Source organism: Colletotrichum scovillei (assembly GCF_011075155.1).
Source record: "Colletotrichum scovillei strain TJNH1 chromosome Unknown Contig00002, whole genome shotgun sequence".
Classification (NCBI taxonomy): Eukaryota; Fungi; Ascomycota; class Sordariomycetes; order Glomerellales; family Glomerellaceae; genus Colletotrichum; species Colletotrichum scovillei.
This window is the reverse complement of record NW_023336260.1, coordinates 617,264-644,275: the sequence shown is the minus strand read 5'-3', so window position 1 is coordinate 644,275 and position 27,012 is coordinate 617,264. Positions and strand designations below refer to the sequence as shown.

Below are 27,012 nucleotides of genomic sequence, written 5' to 3'. Positions count from 1 at the left end.
GGGGTCCAGTGCAGCTGCGTACGTGAGACACCAGAAATTACTCCTCAGAGAGAGAATCAGAGAATTGGAGAGGGAGGACGCGACGACTTGCATCGTCCTCGAGCAGAGTTGCAACGGGATGGGCGGCGCGCAGAGCAACGTGGAACCTGGACAAGGTTAGCGCATAGATTCTTCCCGCCGCCGGCACCCACTAAGGAACATACACGAGCGACGCTAAGGTGAGCTACGAGGCGGCCCACCTCGAGGGGGGAGTGGAGGATGTTTGTTGTGCGAGGTACCTCGTTTCTCACGTTGTAGTGGGTTGTTGAAGAAGTACCTTTGAAACATGGCCAGAGAGTGAGAGCCAGTGAGTCTGTCAAACAAAGATGTCAGGAAGAGAGATTGGGAAGAGAAGGAGCCTCGGAGTCCAGCTGGGAAGGGCAACCGCAGACTGAGTGAGGTGCAATTGCAACAGCAGCTGCAGGCGCGGCCGTGGGCAGCTGCAACAATCCACTTTTGCTTCCTGCTCTGCTCCTGCCTCCTTCTCGTGCCTGCATGCCTGCCTCCTGCCTTCCGTCGAAGCTCTAAGGTACCTCACCTCACACCTCACACAGTACGTACCCAGGTCCTGCTGCGCTGCGCTGAGGCACCCGCAATCCTCGTCCTCATCCTCGTCCTCATCTTCACCCGCAACCTCGACCGTGACATCAACCGAGACCTTGTCCGTTCACCTTTCCTCCTTCTGGTCTTCTTCTCCTTACCTACTACGTTCTGCAACCAACATCACTCCAGCTTTTTCCAAACAACGCCAAACAATCCATCATTCAATACACATGACTTGTTCAACTGTCCACTATACGCCGGCCTGGTCATCCTGACGTCCCACGTCCAACATCCAACACGCAATACGCTTACGGATACCCGCCTTGATTACCTTACTCAGGCAACCCAAGAGACAATCGACAGCGGTGATCCGATCCAGCAACGCTGCTGCCTCTCGCCCATCCGCCTCCGCCTCCGCCTCCCTCCTGCATCGCGACCAAGACCAAGACCAAGCACGCATACGGATACAGAGCACTTCAAGGGCAAGGCACCGACCTGCTGCTCCGTGCCTCCCAGCCTCACAAAGCTCACACCCTAGGTTCCCGGATCCATCAAACCCACTCACCCACCCGAAAGGACCCTTCATCGTTCACCACCGAGTCCCACTGCGCTGCACAGCACTGCGCACAGAGACGAGGCACAAGTTTACACCCAGTCTGCGGGCACGGATACGTACCTCGCCGCCAGCTTCTGGACCCCCGGACCTTTCGAGGTTGACCCTGTGCTACCTACTACCACCACGACGCCGCTACCACCTACCAAGTACCAATCTGCACCTTGCCTGGACCTGGTCCCGTCAGTCTTCTCGCCTCACCTCACCTCATCTCACCTCCAACCGCCAAATCAACCGACTGCTGTTGCTTGCCTCCTTCTTTCTCTCCCACATCACCTCTCGACTTCTCCCACGTCCACAACACTTCGACCATCATCTGCATCGCCATCCTCTCGTCTCCGATTTAACGCGTCCCCATAAGCGTCCCTGCAATTACCGAGTCTCAATGTCCCAGTCCTGACGCTTATTATTCGCTTTGCGCAGCTGGGACGCCCCGCCTTAATCCGCCTCGCCGTTAACTCCAGCGCCTCTCGACCTTAAACCGCCGACCCTTCCGTTTCGGTACTCTGTCGAAATCCAGTCGCTCGTTACACGCAATGTACCTCAAAATGCGAATACCACTCGACTTCTCCGCCGGTTTCCAGACCGGCTACCCTGCGACATTGCAACGTCGTGAAGAAATCGACGGCAGGAAAATTACCACAATTGTAAGTGACAAGACACATGAAGGGCTCTTTCCCGTCCTCCATTACCCTAGACTAAGCCGCTGACGCCATACCGCCAAAGGTCATCCTCGCTGTACTGGTTCTCCTCATCTTTATCGCCTTTGTCGTCTTTTCCCTCCGCGCATCTCGGCGCTCTACCCGCGGCAACAACAAGAAACCTAGCGGCGGCGGCTTTTTCAAATCAATATTGAAAAATGGTGGCAGAAATAGATACCGCCAGGCTCAGGATGAAGACTCCACCTCTACCGAGCGACTGACCGACCGCCGTCGATCCCGCCCCTCTTCTGTCGCATTCGATGCCTCGGCCGATCAGTCGCAGGCCGATGCCCGGTCTCCCAATAGCGCTGTCAACCGCAATACTTCGATTCGTTCGATTATGACGCTGCCTGCTTACCGACCTGATCCGAACGAAACTGAGCAAGTTCTGGGTCGCGAAGGTGAACGCGGTGGTGTTGATGTGGTTATCGAATATCCCACGGAAGAGACAGAGGAGGATCTGCGTGATCAGGAGATGGAGGCTCTTTACCAGATTCGCCTGGCCCGCCGTCAAGAGCTTGCTGAGCGGGAGGAGCGGAGGGTGGAGCGCCGGGAAGCTCGGGAACGTGGCGACTTTGTAGCTCTGGACAACATCCGATCCAGAGCTCGGGCTGCCAGCAATAACAGCGTCGTCGCTGTGCTCCGAGAAGAACATGAACGCCTGAAGAATGAACGTCAGAGAGCTGTTTCCAGTGTTTCCTACGCCGACCTCGGTGTTGCTCGTCACGATGGTACACGACTTCGCGCCAACAGCAATGAGAGTGAGAGGATGGGGCTGCTGTCAGACTCCGCCAGTATTGCGGCCACCTCAATCCGATCTGGCGCCGGATCAGCCATGAACCACAGGAGAGGCAGCTCTGTAATGAGCATCGAAAGCGACCTACCTTCGCCAGGATTCGCTTCCAGATCTCGGGCGAATTCTCGACCAGATACCCCCCGCCTAGATACCCGAGCAGGGTCTAGCCCGGACGTTGAAGCTGACGTAGGAGACGCTGGCATGCCCATCTACTCTCCACCTGGATACGACGAAGTCTCGCTGGATGACGAGCGGTCCAGGAGCAATACCCCTCAACCTGGCACTGAGCCTCCACCGACGTACCCCGGCCCTGCCCAGCAACGAGCGGAGAGCATTGCCTCGAGCATGGCCGACTTGGCTGCAGATGAGCAGACTACAAACAACTCCGCAGACTCGCGCCGGAGCTCAAGGGTACCACGACTACCTAGTTTACGATTGCAGCAAGTGCCGCAAATTGTGATAGAACCTTCCAGTGCCAGGCCTCACGACGATAGGTGACGGCCTGAGCGGGGATCGCGCGAACGATATTCAATCTGATGATTACGGCTGAAGGCAATGAGCTTGTTGCAAACGAATGAACGCCTGGAGACTATCTTGTTGGTATATACGAGGTCTTGAAGGGTGAAAACACATCCAGGTTGGACGGGGCGCTTGCCCTCCTGAGGCAAGGTCTTGAATCTTGTTTGTATAATAGTCTTCCGGCATACCGGATACCGGCGTTTGGCGAACCTCGTTCCGGATTGAACGAGTGCAAAGGATACCAAAGCGATTTTTAGAGAAGTTGCTGTGCCATGTACAGTTGTAGCCTACGCGCTCAACGTAGGAATGGCTTGTCATTTTTTCGTCCATAAGAGAACACAATCTTGATTGATGATCTTGCGGTAATTGGTTGTGTCTTCTGTCACGGCTGGAGCAGTGACAGAGTGTGCCCGAATGCCTTAGATGTTGAGTGTAGGTAGATAGGCTCACTACGGCAGATGAAAGGGCGAGTATGCCTGAGATATATATATATATATATATATATATATATATTTGGATGAGACTAGCACCAGCCAACCGATCAGGCGCCTCTGTCTTCAGCAGTATTGACACAAGAGTCACAGCAAAAAAACACGATCGCTCTCAAGGATTGCGCTAGCCTTGAGACTATTAATGAGTTTTCAGCGAATTCTGAGCACAGAGAGAATGAATGTAATTATGCTTACCCTTCTGCGGCTGGCAGTTTCTGCTGTCAGTGGCTGGGTGCTTTCAGGAATCCAAGTATAGAACCAAAGCCTGTTTTCCAAAGCATGGCTTAGGAAGTTGATAACGTACCCTCTGTGATGCTTCATACGGAGATACGAGGAGAAAAAAGGCAGACGTACGGATAGGAATGTCCGTTTGGCATCTATCTGATGGGAATATTGGCAGAGGAATGGTATGTCGGCTTCAGGTGAAATATCCTTCAACAGGACTTGTAGAATAAGTTTTGCGAGTGTCAGGAAGACCGCGCGCAACGTCTTGTAGTGAGAGCTTCTACAACCAATGATCTCAATGTGAATCATGTTTTCTTCTTTGCACGATTCCAAGCTCAATCAAAATGAGTGGCTTTTGCATCAGTTACAGAGAAATATCTCCTACATAAGTAAATCGTTGGAGATCTCCAGACTTCCTCATGGAGGATATCTGCCTGGTATCTGGCATACCAGACAAAAGCTGGGTCCTCTGAGATCCCTCCGGTTATGACATGGAGAGCCTTAGGGTCTCTCTACACCTTCACCGAGAATTATATTTACTTCACAGAGATGAATAGAATTAGACTAGGTGGGTGTAAGGTATCGAAATGGCGGTGGGAAGAGATGTGTGTCAATTCGAGCGTTCTGCATGGGAGGTGAGAAGACATCTCGGCGGTATGTGGCTTTCGTCTTTAGCAACGCCCATCGACAAGCAGAGGCGAAGAGTCAGGACTCATTGGATGAGGTAGCGAGAGCTTTGGGTCAGCAGATCTGCCATTTCCTGAAACAACATAAAGATAAAGCTTCCGAGGCACAAAGGTCGATAGCAGAACAGGTTCATGGACTGCCTGAACAGCACAGAACGTATGAGGTATGAGAACTGAGAATCACATTAAGCAAAACTTGATTACATTGTCAAATTGGCGTGACCATTCGGATAGCCGAGCATGGCATAACGTCTTCAAGCAGATACCTACTGCTCCGGGAACGCTACACGCATATACGCCTCGAGTTTCTCAAGAGCCTCCACAAGCACCTCGGTATGACATACATACCCAATCCTCACATACCCCTTAAAGTCCCTCCCATGACCAAAACACTTTGAGCCCGGCACAAAAAACACATTCGTCTTCTCCAACACATCCAAGCAGAACCGCACATCGTCCACCGGCTCGCCGCTCCTGTGCGTGAAGCGTATAAACGCAGTCGTCCCCGCCAACGGCCTCACCCAGGAACACACGCCCTTGTGCTTCTCGATGAACGCTTCAAGCAGAGCCTTGTTGGTAACGGCGAGCCCGACGTTCCGACGTAGAAGCGGCGCATAGACGGGTGGTGACAAAGCGTAGGAGGCGATTTGGTCGTCGATTTGGGAGACGCTGATGGTGGTGTAGTCGCGTGCTGAGGCGACGGCTTGGATTATGGACTTGTCTGCGGAGGCAATCCAGCCGATGCGGATGCCGGCTAGGGCGTAGGATTTGGACATTGAGCCTGTGACGACGACTTTGGGGTAGTTGAAGGTTGTGAGGGGCGGGGGCACATCCGCGTCCCCGCTTGAGGAGGAGAAGAGGTTGTGGAAGAGGGGGCGGTAGACCTCGTCTGAGAAGAGGATGATGTCCCTGGCTTTGGCGAAGGCGACGAGGGAGGCGAGAACTTGCGTTGGGATGGGGATGCCGGTTGGGTTGTTTGGGTTGTTGATGATTATCATCTGATGAACGGAGTTAGTCCCAAAGGGCCGTCGTCATGGATGAGGAGATAGGCTTACCTTTGTGTTGGGCTTGACGAGGGCCTCGAGTTCGCTCACATCCGGCACGAACCCGTTCTCCTCCTTGAGCCTCCACAGAGAGACATCTGCGCCGAGACTCTCGGGGACGCTGTAGAGCTGCTGGTACGTGGGATACACGCATATGACATGGTCGCCGGGGTTCACCAGGGTGTACAGTAGGAGGAAGTTGGCACCAATGGCGCCCTGCGTGATGAGCACGTCGTCTTCGCAGAGTACGTCGGGAGTTGAGTCATCCGAGCCGGCCCCGGCGCCGCTACAGAGCGCCGCGACTCTCTGACGGAGCCGGGCGGATCCGCGGATGGGGCCGTAGACTAGCTTTGTGGAGAGGTCGACGGGGCCGGGCGCGTGCTTATCCTCGGAGAGGGTGACTAGGTCGTTTACGGAGACGGAGGCGGCGCAGGTCTCGGCAATGTTGAGGCAGCCTGGGGTGGTCTCGTACTCGTCCATCCATTGCTCCACGTCGAAGGCCGATATCCGGACCATTGTGAAGGTGGGGGAGGGGAAGAGGGGCCAAGCTGTGCGGGATGCGGGATGCGGGATGCGATGAATGAGTGGCTCAGGATGATGACAACTGAGCCGAGTAGAAGAAGTCTAGTGGTCAGCAATAAGCTTGGGGGATGATAGCGTAGGGGAATCGTGGAGGAGCGAGACGTTTGCGATTTGCGCCGGGTTGGATTGACACAATGCCAAGGCTGGCGGGATTATGGGAAACTGAGATCTCAAACAAGAGTCATGGTCACTTTTGCTTATACATACATGGACAAATACACACAAACACACTCGCACAGTTGCTCCGACCCCGTCCATAAGGCGACTAATGGCAATCCCGCGTATCAGCACGGACGGGATGCGTCTTCGGCCTGCTCAGAGAAACATTGGACTCTCTGAGCAGACGGCGGCGTCCCGGGCCTAACGCATGCCAATGGCCCGTCAACAGGGTACGCATTGAAGACTGTCTGCCACTAGGAAGACTCTCCGCGGGCACAGATGCATGGGATTGTGGTTGTTGGAGAAAAGCATAATGCCGCGGATGTTGGGTACCTGAGTGAGGTTCCATTCAATGCGGGGAGCAAAGGCAAAGGTAGAGCAACAAGATCAAATCGGCTCGAGCTGAGATCAGCTGTGGCTGGAGCTTCTAGCTTCAGTGACAAACGTAAGGAATCATGACTAGGACCGAGGTTAAACGAAGATAGACTAGATGTTAGCTCTTGGTGTGCCCATGATATGTTGTTTGTATCGTATCGTATCGTATCGGGTCAGTGCCAGTTCCGGTGACATTTTCTAGTTCCAAGGTAGCCAAAACGTGTATGAGAAGCCTTTGAGTAATTCTGCTTGATTGGCACAGCTGAAGATGATAATCTGTTGTGTTGAAGGAATCATCTGCAGCTATACTTCGTCAGGCTCGACTTTGCTCGTGAGGCTACTGGCTGAAATCCCTGCTGAATCCCATCGTCTGTACTCTGCTGAACTGTGCCCATGGACTATCTTTTGTTCGAGATCAAGTACCATAATCCCTTCAGATTCGGCCAGTCGAAGTATGTGAGAATGGAGTACACCACGAGTGGCAGATCCACCTGAAAGTCAGATGGGTGGCAGATGGACATGCCTGGTGCCTGACTTTACGCTTAGATGTGCAATCGCATTGTATCGATGTGTTTCAACGGCGACGTCGCTGGTGGTAAGTGCAAGGTCGCAGAGTGTAATGCTCATGGATCTCGCAGTTGGCAGGCGTCTTCCCTGTATGTTTGTCTGCATTGGGCAGTAGACGGCATGAGCTAAGCTGTTGAGGTAACTACTCATCTACACTACTCAGTAGATAGGCACCGAGAACTCGAGGGAGGGGGGAACAAAGAGTCAGACTATTCTTAGCGGCTTGTCTCGTCCCGTCCCATGGAACTGGTTGACCGAGGGAAACGGCGGGGGTTTGGCCGCTGGGGAACAAGAGAAGAAGTCTGACAGATTGAGCTACAGGATGTGCTAAGGGCAATGGAAAGGCACCGGACGTAGGTATCTACGAATACGTACCCAGGCACATGGTCAACGAACCTGAAGCCTCAGGCTCTTTGCGGTACGAACTCGGTAGGTTCAGCCACCCCACGGGACGCTGATGCATGTTTCCGACTGGCACAGTGGGGTCCCCAGCCTGTCGAGGTACGTCTCCTACAGAGTTATCCACTGTGACGCCACCGCCACCTCACGATTGGACCGTCCCGTCCAGCTGGAGACACCTCGGGTGCGGGTACGTACCGCAGTAAGGTACCAGCAAGCCGCGTCGCTGGTTGCTGGGCGCTGGATTGCTGGGTGCTGCTGTTGCTGCTACGGGTTATTATCGGCCGGTAGTACCTCTGTTATCGGCTCGGTGCCTTGGTCCAGCGCAGGTCATCCACGTCTGCTTCACACGCCTCCTCCCGCAGGCCAAGAGCTTCCACTCCTCCTCCATCCTCCGCCGCTCTGTTCGCAGCCGTGTCCATCTCCGTTGGGTCCAGTTCAGTCCTGTCTATGATCTGACCTTCTTTCTCCCCTCTCTGATCTGCTCCCAACATACACCTCACCTTCCTTTGACATCGACATCCCTCCCGCCACCACCACTCTTGATCTACTGGCATCCGACTCGGTGTCTAGTCCGCCACTTCAACACGCCCATCATGGCTCCTCCCGCCTTGAGGAGCCTCCTCATCGGGGCTCTGGCATGTCTTCCTGTCCTGGCTTCCGCTCAGCGCAACTATTCCACCACGGCCGACATGCTGCGTGCCCAGCTCACCTTACTCGACGACCGGCCCTCTGATTGTCCTCCATGGTGAGTGCTTTTCCGTCGAGAGGTCGCAATCTCGCGATCAAGCTGCCATCGCCTGTGCCTTCAAGCCCCCAATGCTAATATACATCCTTGGCGCAGCTTCAACTGTCTTCTCCCTGCCCACAAGTGTACCCAGTTTGCCGGCTGCAATGACTTCACTGGCAAATGTAGCTGTCCCGAGGGCTTCGGCGGCGATGACTGTCTCGATCCACGTACGTCCACACGTTCCCCCGCCCTGCAGTCGCACAAGTTTGGCGCATCACTGACACGTACTCCATAGTGTGCGGATCTCTCTCCCGTGGCGACAACACCGATAGACCCCGACGGACCGGTGACAATTGCGAATGCGACGACGGCTGGACCGGCATCAACTGCAACGTCTGCACAGAAAATAAGGCCTGCGACGCCCTCATGGAAACTAAGGAGGGCGGTGTCTGCTACCAGAACGGCGAGGTCATCAACCACAATTACCAAATCTGCGATGTTACCAACAAGAAGATTACCGACCTTCTCGGAGAGAAGCGCCCCCAAGTCACCTTTACCTGCAAGAAAGAAGAGGGCAGCTGCGATTTCCAATGTAGGCCTGTCGTCCGTACCCTTGGAACAGGGACCAAGCTAACCTGCTCTAGTCTGGGTCGATGAACGTGAATCTTTCTACTGCCATTTGAACGAGTGCAGCTCAAACGCCGATATCAACGACAGCCAGAACAGCACTGACTACAAGTGTAACAAGATCCAATGCGACTGCATTCCAGACCGCATGCTCTGTGGCGAGAACGGCTCCGTCGACATTGGCGAATTCTTGGTAGAGGAGATCAAGGGCCCTGCAGAGTTCGAGTGCTTGCAGAAGAATGGAGGCGTCAACAATTGCGCCTTCAAAGAGCCCGCCATGGACGACCTGATTCTGTCCTTGATCGGCGACAGTAGCATCCAACTGAGCTGTCGCTCTGGAGAGTGTCTGTATCACACCGAAGTCCCAGGTTACGAAAGGCCGGTCAAGAAGATCAACACCCCACTCATCGCCAGTATCATCGCCGCATGCTCCCTTTTCGTTGTCGCCGTCATCCTCCTCACGTGGTACCTCTCTCGCCGACAGTTCAAGTATGGCGCCATCGCTCTGGACGACTCCGACGACGAAAGCTTGAAGCTCATGGCTGATCACAAGCCTGCCTCTCTCTACTTTGAGAATGTCGCCTACGAGCTCAATGGAAAGAGAATCTTGAACAACATCCAGGGTATGGCCCATCCCGGAGAGGTGACCGCCATTATGGGTGCCTCAGGAGCTGGCAAGACCACTTTCCTCGATATCCTCGCACGAAAGAACAAGAGAGGTCAAGTCTCTGGCGACTTCTTCGTCAACGGTGAAAAGGTTACCGACATCGAATACAAGAACGTCATCGGTTTTGTCGACCAAGAGGATACCATGCTGCCTACCCTGACCGTGCACGAGACCATTTTGACGAGTGCCCTTCTTCGCCTGCCCCGGAACATGGGTCGTGCTGCTAAGGAGCAACGCGTTTTCGAAGTTGAGAAGCAGCTGGGCATTTACCACATTCGGGACTCTCTCATCGGCTCTGAGGAAGGCAAAGGCCGAGGTATCTCTGGTGGAGAGAAGCGCAGAGTCGGCATTGCCTGCGAACTCGTTACGAGCCCGTCTATTCTGTTCTTGGACGAACCCACCAGCGGCTTGGATGCTTACAACGCTTTCAATGTCATTGAATGCCTCGTCACGCTCGCCAAGAACTACAAGCGTACTGTCGTCTTCACTATTCACCAGCCGCGGTCCAACATTGTTGCACTTTTCGACAGACTTGTTCTGCTGGCTCGTGGTGGCGCGGTTTACTCGGGACCTTTCTCTCAGTGCCAGGCTTACTTCGACCACATTGGCTACTCGTGCCCTCCAGGCTTCAACATTGCTGATTACCTGGTCGATCTCACCATGCACGCCGGTGCCTCTACTTTGGAAGATGATGGAGCTCTGAACGCCGACGTTGCCAGCCTGGGTCCCAGCAGCACGACTGCAGTCAAGTCTATCGCTAGCATTTCTGGCGGTTCAATCGGTGACGACAGCCTTGTTGAGTCTTCGTCTTCGCGTCCCAAGAACCACCGCCGTGATTCCGTCAAGATTCGCCAAGAAAGAGAGCTCTTCACTCGCCGCAAGAACACCGTTGACACGGCTGCTTCATCGGATGCCGGAGGCGAGGATGTCGGATCGTATAAGCTTCAGAATCAATCCGGCTTTGTCCCGCCAGCCAATGCTGAAGATCCTCACGACCTTCCCCCTGCCGCATATGACGGAACTGATCTCGACGTCTTGATTCGATCTTTCGCCGAGTCTGATATCGCCGGCTCTACGCACGATGAAATCCAGCAATCCATCACTGCTGCTCAGGGCGCCAATGGACAGAATGCCAACGGTTACAATCCCGAGGGACCCAACATTCACATCAGCGCCATCGGCAAGGGCTATGTACGCGTTGGCTATACCCGCCAGTTCATCATTCTGTCTCAACGCACGTGGAAGAACCTGTACAGGAACCCGATTCTCATGCTGACCCACTACGCCATTGCCATCCTCCTCGCGGTTCTGTCTGGGTACTTGTTCTATGGATTGACTGATGATATTCCGGGTTTCCAGAATCGCTTGGGTCTTTTCTTCTTCCTCTTGGCCTTGTTCGGATTCAGCACTCTGACCAGCTTGAACGTCTTCGCCACTGAGAGACTCTTGTTCGTGCGAGAGCGCGCTAACGGCTACTACTCTCCCATCACCTATTTCGCTGCCAAGATTTTGTTCGACATTATCCCATTGCGAATCATTCCGCCGCTTCTCATGGGTGCCATCATCTACCCGATGACTGGCTTGGTTCCGGATGCCAGCCACTTCTTCAAGTTTATTCTCGTTCTGGTCTTATTCAACTTCGCTGCCGCTGCGATCTGCCTCTTCATTGGCATTATCTGCAAGGACGGTGGAGTAGCCAACCTGATTGGTAGTTTGGTTATGTTGTTCAGCTTGCTCTTCGCTGGTCTGCTGCTCAACCACAACGCCATTCCCAAGGCTGCTCTCTGGCTCCAGATGCTGTCTATCTTCCACTACGGTTTTGAGTCGCTCATTGTCAACGAGGTGCTGCAACTCACACTGGTGGACAAGAAGTATGGCCTGGACATCACTGTTCCTGGAGCCGCCATCTTGAGCTCTTTCGGTTTCAACAATGACGCTCTTTGGACCGATGTCGTCAGCCTCGGTACCTTTGGAGTCGTCTTCCTTATTCTTGCCTATGGCGCCATGCACTTCCTTCTTGTCGAGAAGAGATGATCATCGTGCGTGGCCAACTCGAGGCGACGTTCCAGGCGCTGTTTGGTATACAATTGTAAGAATACAAGCGTGACGGCCACTGTAGCAAGAGCCGCAATAGCTTCGGGTCATTTCATAGAGACCACACACAGAGATACATACAGCAAGTTTCCTTTCGAATGGCAATAATCTGTCAATGTGCATATGGGCAGCTTCACGGCGTTGGAGGATTGTCATGTCGTTTATAGTTTGACATTGATGGCTTTATAATGCTACAGAGAATTGATAGTAGTACAAGTTGACTTGTGCGCTCTACGGCGGCCCTGCAACCGAAATTTTGGTATGGTGATATGCAGAGACTATGACCCAAAGCCACCACAACGTACAAATGTGAGATGTTACAACGGTCAAAACACCATTTTGATATTTTTGATACAACCCACCGAATGTGCCGACTCTCCAAAGCTGAGCGGCGGGCCATTTCTGACGTGTGAACCCCTTTACTCCATCTTGCCGCCCGTCAGCTCCTCGGCAATCGACTTCTGCCTCTTGACGGTCCTGTCCTGGTCGCTCGTCTGGAAGTCGATGGCCCGCTGCTGCGTTCTCAGCATGTCGTCCAGCATGGACTGCACTGTCGGTGGCTGTCCCCAAACGTCCCAGGCGTTGTCGGCGTCGTGGGCCATGGACTTGCCCTGGCGCTTCCAGAAGTCCTCGGAGAAGAGTTGGTCGAGATGCTTGCCGAGCTCCTCCTCGGTGACGATGAACTTGGAGGCGTTGATGTACAGCTCCATGAGGGCGTCCTGTCTCGCCTCGCTCTTCTTGGCGGCGAGCCTGGCCGTCCGCGCCTTGCTGGCGTTGGCCTGGTCGTAGCGGTCCTTGTTGGGCGCGACAGAGGCGGACTCGACAAGGGAGGAGAGGACGGAGCCGCGGGTGAGGCGGTCGTCTGCGCGCTCGGGGGCGAGGGCGGCGCGCTGGTGGTCGCGGAGGCGGCGCTGCCTCTCGGCGGTGACGGTCTCGACGCCCTCCTGCTTGCGCTGGTAGAGCCCCTGGAGGGCGATGCCGAGGTTCTCGCGGCGGGACTCGGCCATGCGGCGGCGGTGCTCGAGGCGGGAGCCGGGAGGGGCGGGCTTCGTGGAGGAGGCGCTGGTGGGCGCGGGTGCGGTCTCGAGGAGGTACTCGGGCTGGACTTTGCGATCGTTCTCCTTTGCTGGGAAGACGTCGCGGGGCGTGGGGAGGGTGCCCTTGATGATGGGGGGCTTCTCCTCAGAGGCCTGGGATTGGGGCGGCGTCGGGACCTTGATCCAGTCTGGGTGTTGGGGGGGCACCTTGAGCTGGGCCGTCGTAGAGGAGAAGGGTCGTGTGAGGTTGAGGTTGGCTTGTCTGGGGACGATTGTGGTCGGGAGGCGCGTCAGCCGCGCGCAGGAGCATCGTGACGACATTGCGGCCGGCTTAATGGGGTATTCGGGGCCGTAGTCGCCTGGTTGTGAAAGGGCTGTCGGCAGGCGGGATTGGGAATGGAGTCAATTCGTGGCTTGAGATGGGCAAGCTGCTCTGCTGTTGGGATGGTTGAACCTGAGAATTTCTCGAGGGCGGCCCTGGATTGGATAGGTGCACGCTCAGGTGTGCAATGGGTAGCAGCTCTGCGCTCCAAAGTTCTCCTTTGCTCAGTTGAGATTCCCGGTCTCTGAGGAAGATGGAAAAAAGAGGGCCAGCCATTGGGGGCGTGTAATTGGAGCTGCAGCTGGGGAGACACCCCCTTCTCACCTGTAGCATCGTTCATTGGCTCCTCGGTGCAACGGCGGTTGTTCGTCCCGAAGTGCTCCAGAAATTTTCAGCAACTCCACTAAAAAATTCCCAAGGGACCCCACCACCCGCAAGAGAAAGAACTTCCTTTTTACTGCGCGCGAAGCTCCAACCTCCTTCTCTCAATCCTCTCTAAAAACTTCACCGACTCCAACTTCCGCCCAGTCTAACCCTCCCTTCTCCCTCAGTCTTCCCTTTCATTTCAATAAGGTCGACGACTGGGCGAGTTCGCGGTCACAAAAGATGGGAACCGGCAAGAAAGAGGCGAGCCGAAAGGTTCGCCAGGGCAAGACCGGCGATGGCATGGGCAATGTCAAGGTCAAGGGCGAAAATTTCTACCGGTAGGTTTCCAAGTCTCCCTTGGCTCGATATCTGCGAACAGATTGCTGACGCTGCAATGTCTACAGCTCTGCCAAGCGGGTGAGGCAGTTGAACATGTACAAGGATGGCAAGCCGCAGCGCAACGCCGACGGCGAGATCACCAAGGCCGCTTCCTTCCAGAGCCGAGAAATCCCCAACGCCCGGATCGAGCCCAACCGCAAGTGGTTCGGTAACACCCGTGTCATCTCCCAGGAGAGCTTGACGGCGTTCCGGAGCGCCATGGCAGAGAAGGCCGCGGACCCTTACTCGGTCCTGCTCAAGAGCAACAAGCTGCCCATGTCCTTGATCAAGGATGGTGCCGACAACGTCAACGGTATCAAGCAGCACCAGGCCAAGATGACGATCGAGACGTCCTCCTTTGGAGACACGTTCGGTCCCAAGTCTCAGCGGAAGCGCGTCAAGATTGGCGCCGGTTCCATTGCGGATTTGGCTGGCGAGGTCGACAAGGACCTTGACAAGTTCAATGAGCTCCAGGAGCGGAACAAGCTGCTCAGCGGCCAATCTGGTGGTGCGGACGAGGACGAGAGTCACGTCACCTTGTCGATCGAGCCCATCTTCAACAAGGGTCAGAGCAAGCGTATCTGGAACGAGCTGTACCGTGTGCTGGATTCCTCCGACGTTGTCATCCACGTCTTGGACGCTCGCGACCCTCTGGGAACGAGATGTCGCAGTGTCGAGAAGTATCTCCGCGAGGAGGCGCCTCACAAGCATCTCATCTTCGTCTTGAACAAGACGGACTTGGTGCCCACCAGTGTTGCTGTAAGTTTTTCAAGCTCCTTTTTCTGTACTCCCATCCCATACCCCAGTGTCTTTGTCAGGAAGCGTTCCGCACTCTTTGAGTGCTTACAATGGAAGTTCTCCGTTAAACACTGGGAAAATCGAGGGCTGTCTCGCTGTCCTGATCCTTGGATCAGGGCTGATGGGATCCGTTTTGGATTTCCTGTCATGAGACAGAATTGCTTCCGATGAGTTGAAGTCTGCCAGTGCTCTTTCGAGCCTTTCGATGGTGGTATTTCTTAGTAGTGAAGCATACATACTTTCCAGATCACTTTGATTCTTCAATTATTTGCTTCATGCAGAAGCTAATTCGATACAGGCCCGTTGGGTGAAGCACTTCTCAAAGGACAAGCCTACGCTGGCGATGCACTCCAGTCTGACGAATCCCTTCGGAAAGGGTAGTCTGATTGAGCTGCTCAGACAGTATGCCAAGCTCCACAGCGACCGCAAGCAGATCTCTGTTGGTCTTATCGGTTACCCCAACGTCGGCAAGAGTTCCATCGTCAACACCCTGAGACAGAAGAAGGTCGCCAACGTTGCACCGATTCCCGGTGAAACCAAGGTCTGGCAGTACATTACACTCACCCGCAAGATCTGTAAGTCATTGATTCATTCTTTTCGACGTATTTGAACATGGAACTAATCTCTCATAGACATGATTGATTGCCCCGGTATTGTGCCGCCGTCGCAGACCGACACCCCTCAGGATCTTCTCCTGAGAGGTGTTGTTCGTGTTGAGAACGTCCACAACCCTGAGCAGTACATCCCTGCTGTGCTCGAGAAGGTGAAGACACATCACATGGAGAGAACATATGGACTCAAGGGTTGGACCAATCACGTTGAGTTCCTCGAGATGCTTGCCCGAAAGGGTGGTCGTCTGTTGAAGCACGGAGAGGCCGACTTGGACGGTGTTGCCAAGATGGTCCTCAACGACTTCATGCGTGGCAAGATCCCTTGGTTCACTCCCGCGCCTGTCGAGGAAGAAGGCACGGAGACTCCCGAGGGCATTGAGGGCCGTGGTGGCAGGCTTGGCGAGATGCCCCAGAAGCGGAAGCGTGACGCAACTGATGTGGCCGAGAGCGTGGCCGATACGTCAATGGGACCCTCCAGTGACGAAGAAGAAGGGGACGATGAGGAGTTTGAAGGTTTCGGGTCTGACGATGACAAGGCTGAGGGTGACAAGTCCTTGGCCGAGGCATCTGAAGACGCAGGTGAGGCCTCGGACGACATGATCCCGCTGGATGATATATCAGACGATGACTCTGCGAGTGAAGATGGTGGTGACGGCGCTGCCTCGGAGACAAGCTACAACACCTCGGTCCGTGCTGTATCGGATCGTAGTGCTAGCAACGCCTCCAAGAAGAGAAGAAAGACAAAGACGTGAAATCCTCAGGCGAGAACCTGCTAGATGAATCTCTTCCGCTGCAACGCCGAAGTTTCGGCAGCCTCACCAGCACAGGTGGGAAGCGGCGAGTCCACTTGGGCTGAGGCTGACTCGGAAAAAATCAAAACGAAACGAAAAGCGAGTTTGGCCGCACCGTCCGCAATCGGGGACGTCCAGGAATCGTCAGGCCTTTGTCCTGCGAAAATCACGGGCCAGCCAGGGCAGCCGTTTCACGACACCTGAATGTTTCCAGACATTGAGGCTGTCCAGCGTCGGCACCTGATTGCGGCTCTGCCGTAGGACGCAGACCCCGGGTTTCCGCCCTTCCCTGTTTCTCCAGCTCAGCACGGGCGCCAGCCGCGGGATGTTTCCCAAAGTTTATTCCCCCGCCATCTCTATCGAGGGATGTTACGCTCAGCGTTGTTACCGTATGATACCCCCAGATGATCTATCTCGATTGGCAAGTTGCCATCTGTGGATAGATATTGTCCATACCTAAAGCCTCTTTTAAACGAGGTCTCTTCAGTTCAGAAAGAACCGAACTAGAAACAAAAGAATCTAGAGATAGACAGTCAACAGACTGGTCGCCGTCAGTCAGACAAGAATACAAAAACATGATTCACCGATGAAAACTTTGTTCCTGTGCCCTCTTTCCCCTCATGTTCCCTCTTTCGGCTTCTGTCGTTCGCTTTGTCGGTTGTCTCGCCGCGACGTCGACCCTTGCAACTTGAGCAGAAAAAAAAACAAGACATCGGCCAACGGAGAAACGGGGATTCGATGATGTTGTTTAAAGTTCCGACGTAAGGTTCCTCGTCACGACTAAGCAGGAGAGTTTCCCTCAACTTCACCCCGTCTCAACTAGCGAACCTGACCCGACTCGACTCTTTCCTCATTGAAAAGCAAAGTTTGTTCTTTCTTTCGCTTGTGTCTGCAAAGAAAGGGTTTCCTTCTTTTCATCTAGCGTGGAAACGGTCCCTTTTCTTCTTGGCTCTCCTACTCTTTCTGGCACTACCGACCCCCCTTCCCCTCTCCTACCCCCTCCATCTCGATTGCAAGAAGAGAAGTGTGTCGACGATCGTCTGATGAATATGAGTCGTGAGAGAAGGTTTATTTAGAGTTCTTACAACGTCCCTCTCCGATTCGAGACTTGGGAGACTCAACTCAACAACAACCAACACACACACATACACAGTCAGGCGTCTCTTTGGAGGAATAATTCCGACGAGAGGGCAAGTCTCCGTCGACCCCACGTGGACCGTGTAATCCGATGTTTTGCTTGTCTGGTTTCTCTCACCCTCTTTCTTGTTCCCCCTCTGCCTTGGTTTTTGTCTCTTGCTGGATGACAGAGCAACCCTTGCCCTTGCCCACATGTAGGTACCTCACCTTACCTTACCTTACCTTGCTGGGTACGCTTCTTTTCACTCTCCTCATGAAGAGTCGAACATCGTGGAAACCAAACACGCCGGTCTGTCCGTCACACCCCTCCTCCGCCTCCTCTCGTCCCCTCACTTCTCGCTCGACGTTGTGTGTGTGTCCCTTCCTTACTCGGATTTTCTGCTCTCGGGTAACTACTAGTCAAGTCAAAAAAGACTATTTCGTGTTCGCCAGTATTGTATGCGAGGGTGGGTGTGTGTACAGATGTTTGAACCCCGCCTCGCCTTTCCCTTTCGTAGATTGAGACAAGAACGAGGGAACTTCGGCAAATACTCAAACTTCAGGGTGATTTCCAGAAAGCATAAAAAGATCAAAGTCTTCCTCCCGTTAGAGTGTTAGTCTCCTTACCTCTTCACCCCTTTTTCTTACACGAACACCACCACCCAGCATTCGCTTCTAGTTTGTGCTGGAAGAAGGATCAAAAGGCTTCTTCTCTTTTTGTAAACCTTACCCAGCACATCATCCTTTTTCTCCCCTGGAACACGGGCCATCGTCACGAGGTTATTACTTTCTTACCTCGGAGCCCTAGTTTACGGTTGGTGAGTGACCGTTTGTCGTCATCACTAGTACAACCAACTCCACTTCTAGTCTCTCGTAGACGTAGACGGAGCAACACGCAAAAACAGCACAGCATAGGAAAAACAAGAAGAAGATGCGTCTTTCTTTAGTTACAGTTGTATCCCTGGCCACGAGCTCTCTCGCTCTAGCCCTCGTGCCCAGGGAGACTAACAACACCATGGACTCGGAACATTACCCCGGAGGCGGAGGAGGAGGCGGCGGTCACGGCGGTGGAGAGTGTAAGGGCGGTGATAAGCCGCCCGGTATGCCCGGTGGTGGCGGCGGCGGTGGAGGTGGAGGTCACGGAGGCGGCGGCGAGGGCGGAGGCAAGCCTGGTGAAGGCGGCGGAAACGGCGGTGGAGGTGGTGGTAAGGGCGGAGACGACTGCAAGGGCGGTCATGGAGGCAAGCAGCCGCCTGGTATGCCTCCCGGTATGCCCGGTGGAGGTGGTGATAAGCCTCCCGGTATGCCTGGAATGCCCGGTGGAGGCGGCGGCGGAGGCGGTGGCGGTGGTGGAAAGGGAGGAGATGACTGCAAAGGAGGCAACGGAGGCGGTCATGGAGGCGGTGGAGGCGGGGGCGACAAGCCGGGCGGTGACAAGCCTGGCGGCGGTGGAGGTGGAGGAGGCGGAAAAGGAGGCGGCGGCATGACGGAATGCAACTCGTTCCGCATGCGAGCCAAGGGCTCCGTCTCGGGCTGGGTCGGTCAACTGGAAAGCGGCCAGCTGAGAATCGGTCTCGAGCCTGTCATCCTCCGCATGGAAAAGGGCGAGATTGTCGATACCCGCCGACGCGGCATGTGGTGGACTCGTAAGTTTTGAACCATTCTCCCCTTCACTTCCAACAAAACAGATGGACTAACATGCTTGAACAGCTCCTACCGAGACACTCCAGTGTGATCCGGGACAGAAGCCCGACAAGGGTTGGAGCGTAGGCTGCGACGGCAAGATGACGTTCCAGGAGCAGACGCGGTACTTCCAGTGCGAGGCCGAGAACCAGACGTACAACCTATACAAGAAGAACGACCAGGGTGTCAACTGTGGTGAGATTACGCTCTACATGAGTGGTTGTGGACGTGGCGAGGGTATGGGTGACAAGCCTCCTGGCGGCGGCGGTGACAAGCCCCCCGGAGGAGGTGGAGGTGACAAGCCTCCCGGAGGAGGTGGAGGTGGTGGTGGCCACGGAGGCGGAGGGATGTCTCCTCCTGCTAATGGGACGGCTACCCCTCAGAACGGAACCAAGCCTATGCCGCCTCCTGGAAGGTGATTGTTGAGGTGAAGGATAGCAATCTCGAGCTCCGGTTGAGGCTTAAGATGTGTGTTGAGCACACTCGGACTGACTGAAGATTGATGTAGAAGACATCAGTCCTGGGGATGGATCGCTTCAACGCGGGACCACGACTTTGTTCACGCTTTGCATGCAAGATGTCCCGTAATAAGGAATACAAAGGGAGGATACTTTTCCTAATCAATACATGTACTCATAAACGCTTCGTTTCGATTCTGATGGCTATTCAGATCTGAATCTTCGGCCTAGTTCCTAAAGCAGACCTTGTTCTCCAAGTGAGAAAGAGTTCCATCCAAATGCTTATGACCCAAGTACTGACGATTGATAATCAATCGTCAAAATCCAAATCGTAATATTCGAAGAGATCCGGCTCATCCTCGTCATCCTCGTTCGGAATACCCAGAATGTCATTGGTCTCCTTGATCCAAGACGGCGTCGGACCCGTATTAGGTATCGCAGCCGGGACATCATAGTCATGAGCTATGACAGATTGAGTGCCTTCGCCCAGCCTGGCGCCCATCCAGGCATCCTTTGCGTTCGGCTTGAAGCGCGGATCCTTCATTTCCTCGACTTGAGGCGGGGGCATGGCCGGGTTCTATCCGGGACCAAGCACCCACGAAGCGGCGCTCGACTCTACAAAGCCAGTGAACTCGCCCTTCCTGCCCCACTGGGCGGTGCCAGTCTCGCAGGGCTCGACGTCGAGGATGGCCTCGTTGGTGTGGATGTCGTACGTGACCATGTTGCCGTTGCAATCGGGGCGTGTCTCGGCGATGGGGTTGGGCTCGCCAGTATACGGATCAATGAGGCAGGTGAGGCGGCCGATATCAAAGGGGCCAAAGTAGCCGTTGTGAGCGAGGGCGCGCGCGTTGCCGACCCTGACTGCGATCTCCGCTGGCGGTGAGAGAATGGGCCCGAGTTGAGGGCTCTGGAGCAGGTCCAAGTTCCAAGCAGGGCCCGGGTTCGCGAGCAGGTCGTTCGGGGGCAAGGAAGGAGGCGGGTTGTTGGCTGCGAACGTATTCATGGATGAGAATGCGCTGAAGAGTTCGTTCGGAGACATGGGAGGAGCCAGGTGGCTGAACGAGGGATCGATATTCATTCTCATGCTGCTCTGAGTCTGATGAACTTGGCTGGCCGGATGGCCGCGGTTCGTAACGATGAGCTCATCGCTGCTCGACTCGTCGGTGGTGCTCTCGAGAGACAAAGGAGGGGAATTGACACTTCGGAGGGCAGAGGGGATCGGGGGGCTGCTCGAATTCAGAGGCTTCTGCCGGCTGGCAATCTTAACGACTGAGGCTCTTCGATTCTTGTCCATCTCTGTTTCCGAGGTAGGAATTAGTGAGATGAAAAAAGAAGTAAGAAATGGTTAGCCGGGATGGGATGGATCTCACGAAGTCGCGCCTTCAAAGGGGGCTGCTGCCCGGACAAAAGCGCCGCCACCATCGGGTTCTGCACCGGACGGCCACTGGGGCTGAATGTCGTCACATTCGCTGAGATTGATTAGCGGAGAAGCGGGCAAGGTCATGAGCTTGGAGTTGAGACGTACGCAACGAGTGCTGCGGAGGTGAGATATTCATCACCGAGTGCTGGGGTACCCCGACCGGGCCGACAGGACTTGAAGTAGTGGATTCTGCTAGGTCAAATCAATGAGAAGTTCATCAAATAAATGGGTTTTGCTAATGGGATGAGACTCACGAAAATAATGTTGCAGAATGGATGGCGGTATCGTCTGATGAGATGGAGTTGTAGACTGGACGTTGGGGCATGAGTTCGCTGGGCTCGCTAAGTTTGATCAGTAAGGACTCGATCTGGCCAAGGAGTATAGGAAACGTACCGGGGCGGAGTTGTGAAGGTGAAGAAGATCCAAGGCCGGGACGGGGAGGTGTCGGCGCCTGGGTGCTCGGAGCTCTCCCAGCAGGAATACTCGCAGGAGCAGCGCCGCCACCGCCAAATGGGCCAATGAATGCGACAGGAGCACTGCCATTCATGCTATTTCTTACCGATGTATCGATCCGATGTCTTACTGTTGTAGGATTTCCACGCATCCGGTCCCCTTGATTCTGGAATTCATCTTCACCTAGGTGTGCTGTATTCTCTCGGTTGAGCCTTCTCAAAATCTTAGCCCGGGTCTGGACCTTCAGCTTTTCGTTTCGGTCCATCGGTATGTCTATGGCGGGCAGAAGATGGCTCCAGTTACTACGAGTAACGCGAATGTTTTGATTTCTGTAATTCTACTACTCGTTAGCTTCCATTTCTTGAAGGCTCTGTTATCTCTCAATTCGGTTAACGTGTGATAATATATCGATGACTTACTTACTCAAGGTGGAATATGATGGGAATGAGGGAGATGAGAGAGATGATAAGGCAGAAGAGATGTGGAAAGTAAAAGCGGGATTCAATGTGGGAAGGATATAGCTTGAGGGTATGACTGCTTAGCCATCGTTCACAGCCTGTCTTCGAGGCCCATAAAATATCGAGGCACCTGGCCTGACTTCGAGAGGAGTCCTGGACACTGTGGAAGAGTCTTGCTCCGAGAAAGGACGCACATCGCCCGGCTGGTGCATTCAAATTAATGGGTTGTCGTGGCTATGGTGTATGACCTCAGTCTGCTTAACAAGGGAGCATGAGGCCATGAAGCTACAAGACCTCGATTTCTTTGACAACTTGTACTAAGAGCAAGGCGTTGTGCTCGCGTTGATCGAGTCCTGCCGAGACACGTCTATGCTACAAGTCAAGTCAAGATGAGACTAGAGAAGACTACAGGATTCTAGTTGAGACTCGATGCAGAGGATGACGAGTAGCTCCCAACTAGAAAGGCGGATAAAGACGTAGCAAGTAGTTTATGAGAGAAGTGACAGAACAATTTAGACGGTAGCGTATCGTACATTTGCCTTTGTTCTCGTTGTTTCGACTAATCCTGCGCACGTAGCAAGACTCTACATGTATCCCAACATGTAGAAAGTCATCAAGAGAAAGGATGGGTATGTGATAAAAGTAAGGAGATACGACTTGGGCCCTGTTGTGAGCCAACAGTCCTCGAACTTTGCATGTACTCTGGTTCTGCTAACTAGAATGGAGAATATTCAATCTTCGCCGTGTCTATCAAAATATCTCTATCACTTGTGGTTGGATGAAGTCGAAGAAGCAACGTTCCTCGCTCTGAAGGCTCTCATCGTCATCCAAGTCGTCAAATGTAGTCTCCAACTCCAACTCAAACGTGCCAATTCTTTTGTAAGCTGGCACACCATTCAACGAACTTCCCCCATTCATCTTGACCGGCTGTAGAATCAATCCGAGTATAGTCCAGTCGGCAGAGTACCCGCGCACTCTCTTGATCTCCAGTGCCACGTACCCCTCAGAGCCTGCAGACTTGACGTCTACTTCATCTAGGCAATCAAGGTGACAGCTGATGTTTCTGGTACCCATGAGCTTGGCCCCTGAATCGAGAATGCCTTGTGAGCTCTGAGGACTAGTTATATCAAAGGCATCTTCCGGATCATTCTCCGAGTTCCCTGTCAAATTATTGATGAGGGTGGCCGCCGCAAGTCTCCCACGGAGTCTAAGCCGACCTGAGTCGCCACGGACGTCGCCGTAGGGAGCTTTCTTGTTCACTGGCTCGGCCGAAACAGACATGACTTCGGCGTGGTAGACTTCTGTCGCATCCGTCACATCGCCATCGAATGTAGGGATTTCCCAACCGTCACCCAAAGCCACGTAAGCTCTCACACTGCTATTGACGGCAAACCATGACCACGAAGGCCCCTGATAGACCGCAGCCCGATTTAGCCGCTCATCCTGCTCCACTCTCCAGAGCAACTCGTCGCGAATGCTCCTTTTCCAGAGACCAGCGGCGTACTCATCGCCAGTCAACACGGCGAAGCGCTCCGCGACTCCCGACATGGCCAGAGCACGATCAGTGTTGAAGGATAGAGTACGGCTGGTGTAGATATCTACCAGAGCGCCCCACGGGGATGGAGTCTTTGAGCAGTAGCCCCAGTTGAACGAATCCTGCCTGAGGTCATTGGGCTCTGCAATCTTTCTCCAGCCGTCGGTTGCACCCTCACCGACGTCGAGACCGTATAACGTGTCGTTCCCGGTGATTGATGGAATTGATTCTTGACAGCTCCATCTAGTTTGCCGTGTTCCGAACTCGACGATCCTGAGAGATAAAAGACGTTCTTGGAAAGTCCACCCCCGCTCATCAATAGGTTCGTGCCCTGTCTCCATCTCGATCAAGATAATCGATCCCATCTCACCCTTTTCAGACTGCCATGAGAGAATAAACGCTTGATCAGACTCTTTGAACGACTCTCTGTCCTGGAGGAACCCTTCCCACGCAGTCTTGGCTCTGGATGCCATAACGGTGAAAGACGCTTGACCATAGATGTACGGCATCTTAGCGATTTCCAGAATCTTCTCGTCGTTTCCTTCATTTTGAATGATGCATAGAGCATCGACCCAGATATACTCGACTCCGAGCTGCGAGCAGACTTTGACGGCGTCCTGTATAGTCCGAGGCAGCTTCTCAAAGGGAATATCCTTTTTGAATGCCTCTAGCGTAGACATTTCGCATTTCACCGTCTGGTTGCCGCCCCAGCAATAGCTCAAAGCTGCGAATCTCGGTAAAGGGTTCAGGTTCGCCGTATCTTGCAAACGCAGCGAAAAGCTTCCAGCTGTAGAGTTTGCACCAATATAAATCAGCCTAACAGGCCTGAGTGCCGACGGCCCAGACTGCGTCTTCAGCTCTCTACACTTCTCGTGCTTAGCCTCGCAGTCTGCCAGCCATGACTTCACTGCGGGCAGACAATTCGCAGGATCATTCTGTATTGGCCGGGTCCAGAAGTCGCTGGCTGCCGCGTTATCATGAGGCGTACATATCTGCAGACCCTTGACCGTCCTATACGAGACGAGCTTTGTGCGCGGGTCCCAAAGCCCAAAGTATTCTATAGTCAGGACGTCTGGCGTGTGGTCACCACCCATACGGAACGGGGGATTCGTCTCGGCTACGAGGACGTAGTCGACGTACCCATCGCTGCGGCTCTGGACGGCATGGCGCATGGAGGGAAGCCTGCAGTCCGGGTCCTTGTCAATCTGGCCGTGGAACTGCTCGAGCTCTTCTAGGTCCATCTGATAGACCTCGCCAGATATGTTGTCGACGCATTCACCAATGTCTGGTCTTGCGATGCACTCCCCGTCGAGGATCCAGTCTATGAAGGCACATGTTTTCTGCTGAACATGCAGGAGATCCGTGAGACTGGCGTCGAAGACGATCTTGTTCCACCTTGCGTCGTGTCTATCGCTCCGATCCCGACGCGGAATATCGGCTTCGGCGTGTATGACGAGGAGCCTGCGACACCACTCGCATGAGTGAGGCTCTGGTGATGGTGAGGGCATGATAGGCGAAGACTTCTCGTTATCAAGGCATCATAGTACTGGAAGGGCACTGAGAGCGAACTCGGCAAATATTGGCCGTGATAACGAGCTATTGGGTTGACGTCGTAGCCCTACTATCGGCGAGTGGTGTGGACTAGATTGAATCCGCATATCCAATAGGCACTTGACTGTTGATGCGCGATTGTGGATGCCTGCAGACTTATGCATGTCAGACAATTGACCAGGGGCTTGTCAATTCAAGGGGCGCCGGAAAGCGGTCTCGACTAAGACCTAGTTGAGTGAGTAGATATAATTCGCCTTCTTGAGGTGGCGATGAGGATCTAGGAATTCCTGCGTTGACGAAGAGTGTATTCACAATGATTACTATGTTGGGTCGTGATTCCCTCACTTCTTGAGAAGATCCTCAACCTGCGAGGTGATGTCCACCATCGGGAAACTAGTCCTATTCCCAGAAGTAGAGCCTGCGACAGGAGCATCCGCAAAGAACTCCTCAACCATGAACAGACTGTCGCCAACTTGTACCGGAGCAGTGACAATCCCTCCTTGAGCATCAGTGGAATTATTCGGTACCGTGCCAAGGTGCTCGGCAGACTTCCAGGACCCATCTTTTGACCGCAAAACAGTCACGCCTTTGGTATTCTCAGCGATGAGCAGCACCTTTCCACCGTACCTTGGTGGAAGATAGATGGCATCGGTGCCCGCCAGCGTCACATTCGGCGACCTCGGCACGAGCACGGGAGCGCCCTTGTCCGCTTTCATATCGAACCGGTAGATCTGGGCGTCCTCGTTATTGTTGGACAGCAGGATATTGCCAGTGGCTGCGAGGCCGGAGAAGCCCATCTTCGTGTGGTCAATTTTCGCAGGGAGGTACCACGGGACGACGGCAGAGCCTTGGCGGTCGACTTTCATGATTGTACCCGGGAACGAGCCAACGACGTAGGTGTTGCCGTGTGTGTCGTGCTCAATGTCCTGGAAGCCTCCGTATTCCCCTTTGGTCACGGCCGTGATGTTCTTGTTCCACAGGACCTGCTTTTTTGCCGGGTCGTACTTGATGATGAAGTTGTCACCCGACACATCTTTGCCGCCAGTATTAAAGGGGGCAGCGGCGTCGACTACAATCGAGACTAGTTTGGTGCGAGTGTCTACCTGCACACCACCGATATGTAAGGCAGGGTTGTGTGTGATGCCGTCGAACGTCAAGATATCGAGGACGGTGTCCTTGTAAGGATCGTAAACTACAACGCTAGCATTGAAGAGTGATCTTGCCTCTGCCTTAGCACCATGAATTATGTGTGAGTGATACATGTAAGCTTACCCAAAATAGACGATGCAGTTGTTGACGTCCCAGTCCGCATTTTCGGGATAGAGTTGGTACTGTTGAACAACAAAGCTGCCCTTCTTCAGAGGCGGACATTGTCTCGCTGGCTTCGGAGAGCTTTCTGCTTGAGAAATCATGCACAGAAGGAAGGCGAGAGCTACTGCTACGTGCTTGAAGCTACTCATTGTAAGCTGCGTTGAACGCCACGGGCGTTACGGCAAGTTGAAGAAAGTTAGAAACGAAAGTAGTGAGAACGATGACGGAAACAAGACTCTGGGCATTTTCAGCTACCAAGATGGATGACCACCTCCTAAGTATCATCTTCAGATGACGATGAACATGGGTCAAGTAGACGACTAGACTCCGCTCTCCTTGAAATCCAGGTGGATACTACTCGAAAGAGCTGCTGGTGGTCATTTACTCATATAAATGCTTGCATTCCCGTCGTAAGGAGAGATGTTGAACGCCACATGGTGTCTGGGACAGGACCCCTGATTAGAAGGGATGACCTTGGATGGCCCGAACCCATCCGGCACCGTCCCGGGATGATAGAACCGGCAGTTATGAGAGCATTGTCTGGGCGTTTGAGGTGACAGGCAGGTTCCGGATGTCGACATCGGCAATGGCCAGACAGACAAGCTTTGATCGGAAATTGGATGGATATCGACTCGTTCTTCAGTGTTGCATTTGGAGTCTTGGACTGCTGAGATTGCGGAACTTCGTCACTGAGTTCTTGAATAAAGTGACTGTATATTACATCAAGGTTGGTAAGCATTTATTCAACTCGCTTGGGCGATTTGTCAGTCAAAGTCATATAAGAAGCTCAACGGCAAAAGTAAGCAAGGTGGCATTTCCCCGTATGAGGAGTTCGTGGTTTGCGCTGGCCCACTTGGAAATGGAATTGA

General features: G+C 53.9%; 9 protein-coding genes across 9 annotated transcripts; 4 read left to right on the top strand and 5 right to left on the bottom strand.

Moving 5' to 3' along the window:
• The first annotated feature begins 544 nt into the window (after positions 1 to 544).
• On the top strand, positions 545 to 3,682 carry HER10_EVM0002000 (uncharacterized protein). The gene is made up of 2 exons (XM_035471731.1): positions 545 to 1,842; positions 1,922 to 3,682. The coding sequence occupies exons 1-2, from the start codon at positions 1,732 to 1,734 to the stop codon at positions 3,188 to 3,190; spliced, it is 1,380 nt and encodes a 459-aa protein (XP_035336938.1). The 5' UTR covers positions 545 to 1,731; the 3' UTR covers positions 3,191 to 3,682.
• A 540-nt stretch (positions 3,683 to 4,222) lies between these two features.
• On the bottom strand, positions 4,223 to 6,172 carry HER10_EVM0010779 (aminotransferase class I and II; the record flags this gene model as incomplete). The annotated part of the gene is made up of 3 exons (XM_035480228.1): positions 4,223 to 4,279; positions 4,958 to 5,611; positions 5,669 to 6,172. 3 exons carry the CDS (start codon positions 6,170 to 6,172, stop codon positions 4,223 to 4,225), a joined length of 1,215 nt encoding a protein of 404 aa, XP_035337656.1.
• A 1,899-nt stretch (positions 6,173 to 8,071) lies between these two features.
• Positions 8,072 to 11,987, top strand: HER10_EVM0002625 (ABC-2 type transporter). The gene is made up of 4 exons (XM_035472331.1): positions 8,072 to 8,486; positions 8,583 to 8,695; positions 8,764 to 9,060; positions 9,113 to 11,987. The coding sequence occupies exons 1-4, from the start codon at positions 8,335 to 8,337 to the stop codon at positions 11,794 to 11,796; spliced, it is 3,246 nt and encodes a 1,081-aa protein (XP_035336990.1). The 5' UTR covers positions 8,072 to 8,334; the 3' UTR covers positions 11,797 to 11,987.
• A 93-nt stretch (positions 11,988 to 12,080) lies between these two features.
• HER10_EVM0005376 (uncharacterized protein) lies at positions 12,081 to 13,384 on the bottom strand. Its single transcript, XM_035474997.1, has one exon. The coding sequence runs from the start codon at positions 13,212 to 13,214 to the stop codon at positions 12,276 to 12,278; it is 939 nt and encodes a 312-aa protein (XP_035337202.1). The 5' UTR covers positions 13,215 to 13,384; the 3' UTR covers positions 12,081 to 12,275.
• Positions 13,385 to 13,683: 299 nt separating this feature from the next.
• HER10_EVM0007861 (NGP1NT domain-containing protein) lies at positions 13,684 to 16,560 on the top strand. The gene is made up of 4 exons (XM_035477402.1): positions 13,684 to 13,919; positions 13,986 to 14,718; positions 15,056 to 15,332; positions 15,390 to 16,560. The coding sequence occupies exons 1-4, from the start codon at positions 13,822 to 13,824 to the stop codon at positions 16,118 to 16,120; spliced, it is 1,839 nt and encodes a 612-aa protein (XP_035337396.1). The 5' UTR covers positions 13,684 to 13,821; the 3' UTR covers positions 16,121 to 16,560.
• A 2,222-nt stretch (positions 16,561 to 18,782) lies between these two features.
• Positions 18,783 to 19,377, top strand: HER10_EVM0002321 (PAP2 superfamily protein; the record flags this gene model as incomplete). Its single annotated transcript, XM_035472037.1, has 2 exons — positions 18,783 to 18,921; positions 18,986 to 19,377. The coding sequence occupies 2 exons, from the start codon at positions 18,783 to 18,785 to the stop codon at positions 19,375 to 19,377; spliced, it is 531 nt and encodes a 176-aa protein (XP_035336968.1).
• A 349-nt stretch (positions 19,378 to 19,726) lies between these two features.
• Positions 19,727 to 21,554, bottom strand: HER10_EVM0009616 (uncharacterized protein; the record flags this gene model as incomplete). Its single annotated transcript, XM_035479100.1, has 6 exons — positions 19,727 to 19,993; positions 20,036 to 20,179; positions 20,279 to 20,712; positions 20,787 to 20,885; positions 20,942 to 21,025; positions 21,230 to 21,554. 6 exons carry the CDS (start codon positions 21,552 to 21,554, stop codon positions 19,727 to 19,729), a joined length of 1,353 nt encoding a protein of 450 aa, XP_035337551.1.
• A 943-nt stretch (positions 21,555 to 22,497) lies between these two features.
• On the bottom strand, positions 22,498 to 24,789 carry HER10_EVM0005140 (HET domain-containing protein; the record flags this gene model as incomplete). The annotated part of the gene is made up of 1 exon (XM_035474764.1): positions 22,498 to 24,789. The coding sequence occupies one exon, from the start codon at positions 24,787 to 24,789 to the stop codon at positions 22,498 to 22,500; it is 2,292 nt and encodes a 763-aa protein (XP_035337183.1).
• A 384-nt stretch (positions 24,790 to 25,173) lies between these two features.
• Positions 25,174 to 26,292, bottom strand: HER10_EVM0009828 (uncharacterized protein; the record flags this gene model as incomplete). Its single annotated transcript, XM_035479301.1, has 2 exons — positions 25,174 to 26,050; positions 26,105 to 26,292. The coding sequence occupies 2 exons, from the start codon at positions 26,290 to 26,292 to the stop codon at positions 25,174 to 25,176; spliced, it is 1,065 nt and encodes a 354-aa protein (XP_035337573.1).
• Between the last annotated feature and the right edge of the window lie 720 nt (positions 26,293 to 27,012).

Bases quoted from the DNA above. Each gene is read 5' to 3' on its own strand.
- HER10_EVM0005376 (XM_035474997.1), bottom strand. From the start codon at position 13,214: ATGTCGTCACGATGCTCCTGCGCGCGGCTGACGCGCCTCCCGACCACA.
- HER10_EVM0002000 (XM_035471731.1), top strand. From the start codon at position 1,732: ATGTACCTCAAAATGCGAATACCACTCGACTTCTCCGCCGGTTTCCAG. The intron at 1,843-1,921 runs GTAAGTGACAAG...ATACCGCCAAAG, and splicing joins GCAGGAAAATTACCACAATT to GTCATCCTCGCTGTACTGGT.
- HER10_EVM0007861 (XM_035477402.1), top strand. From the start codon at position 13,822: ATGGGAACCGGCAAGAAAGAGGCGAGCCGAAAGGTTCGCCAGGGCAAG. The intron at 13,920-13,985 runs GTAGGTTTCCAA...CAATGTCTACAG, and splicing joins AAGGGCGAAAATTTCTACCG to CTCTGCCAAGCGGGTGAGGC. The intron at 15,333-15,389 runs GTAAGTCATTGA...AATCTCTCATAG, and splicing joins TACACTCACCCGCAAGATCT to ACATGATTGATTGCCCCGGT.
- HER10_EVM0002625 (XM_035472331.1), top strand. From the start codon at position 8,335: ATGGCTCCTCCCGCCTTGAGGAGCCTCCTCATCGGGGCTCTGGCATGT. The intron at 8,487-8,582 runs GTGAGTGCTTTT...TCCTTGGCGCAG, and splicing joins CCCTCTGATTGTCCTCCATG to CTTCAACTGTCTTCTCCCTG. The intron at 8,696-8,763 runs GTACGTCCACAC...CGTACTCCATAG, and splicing joins CGATGACTGTCTCGATCCAC to TGTGCGGATCTCTCTCCCGT.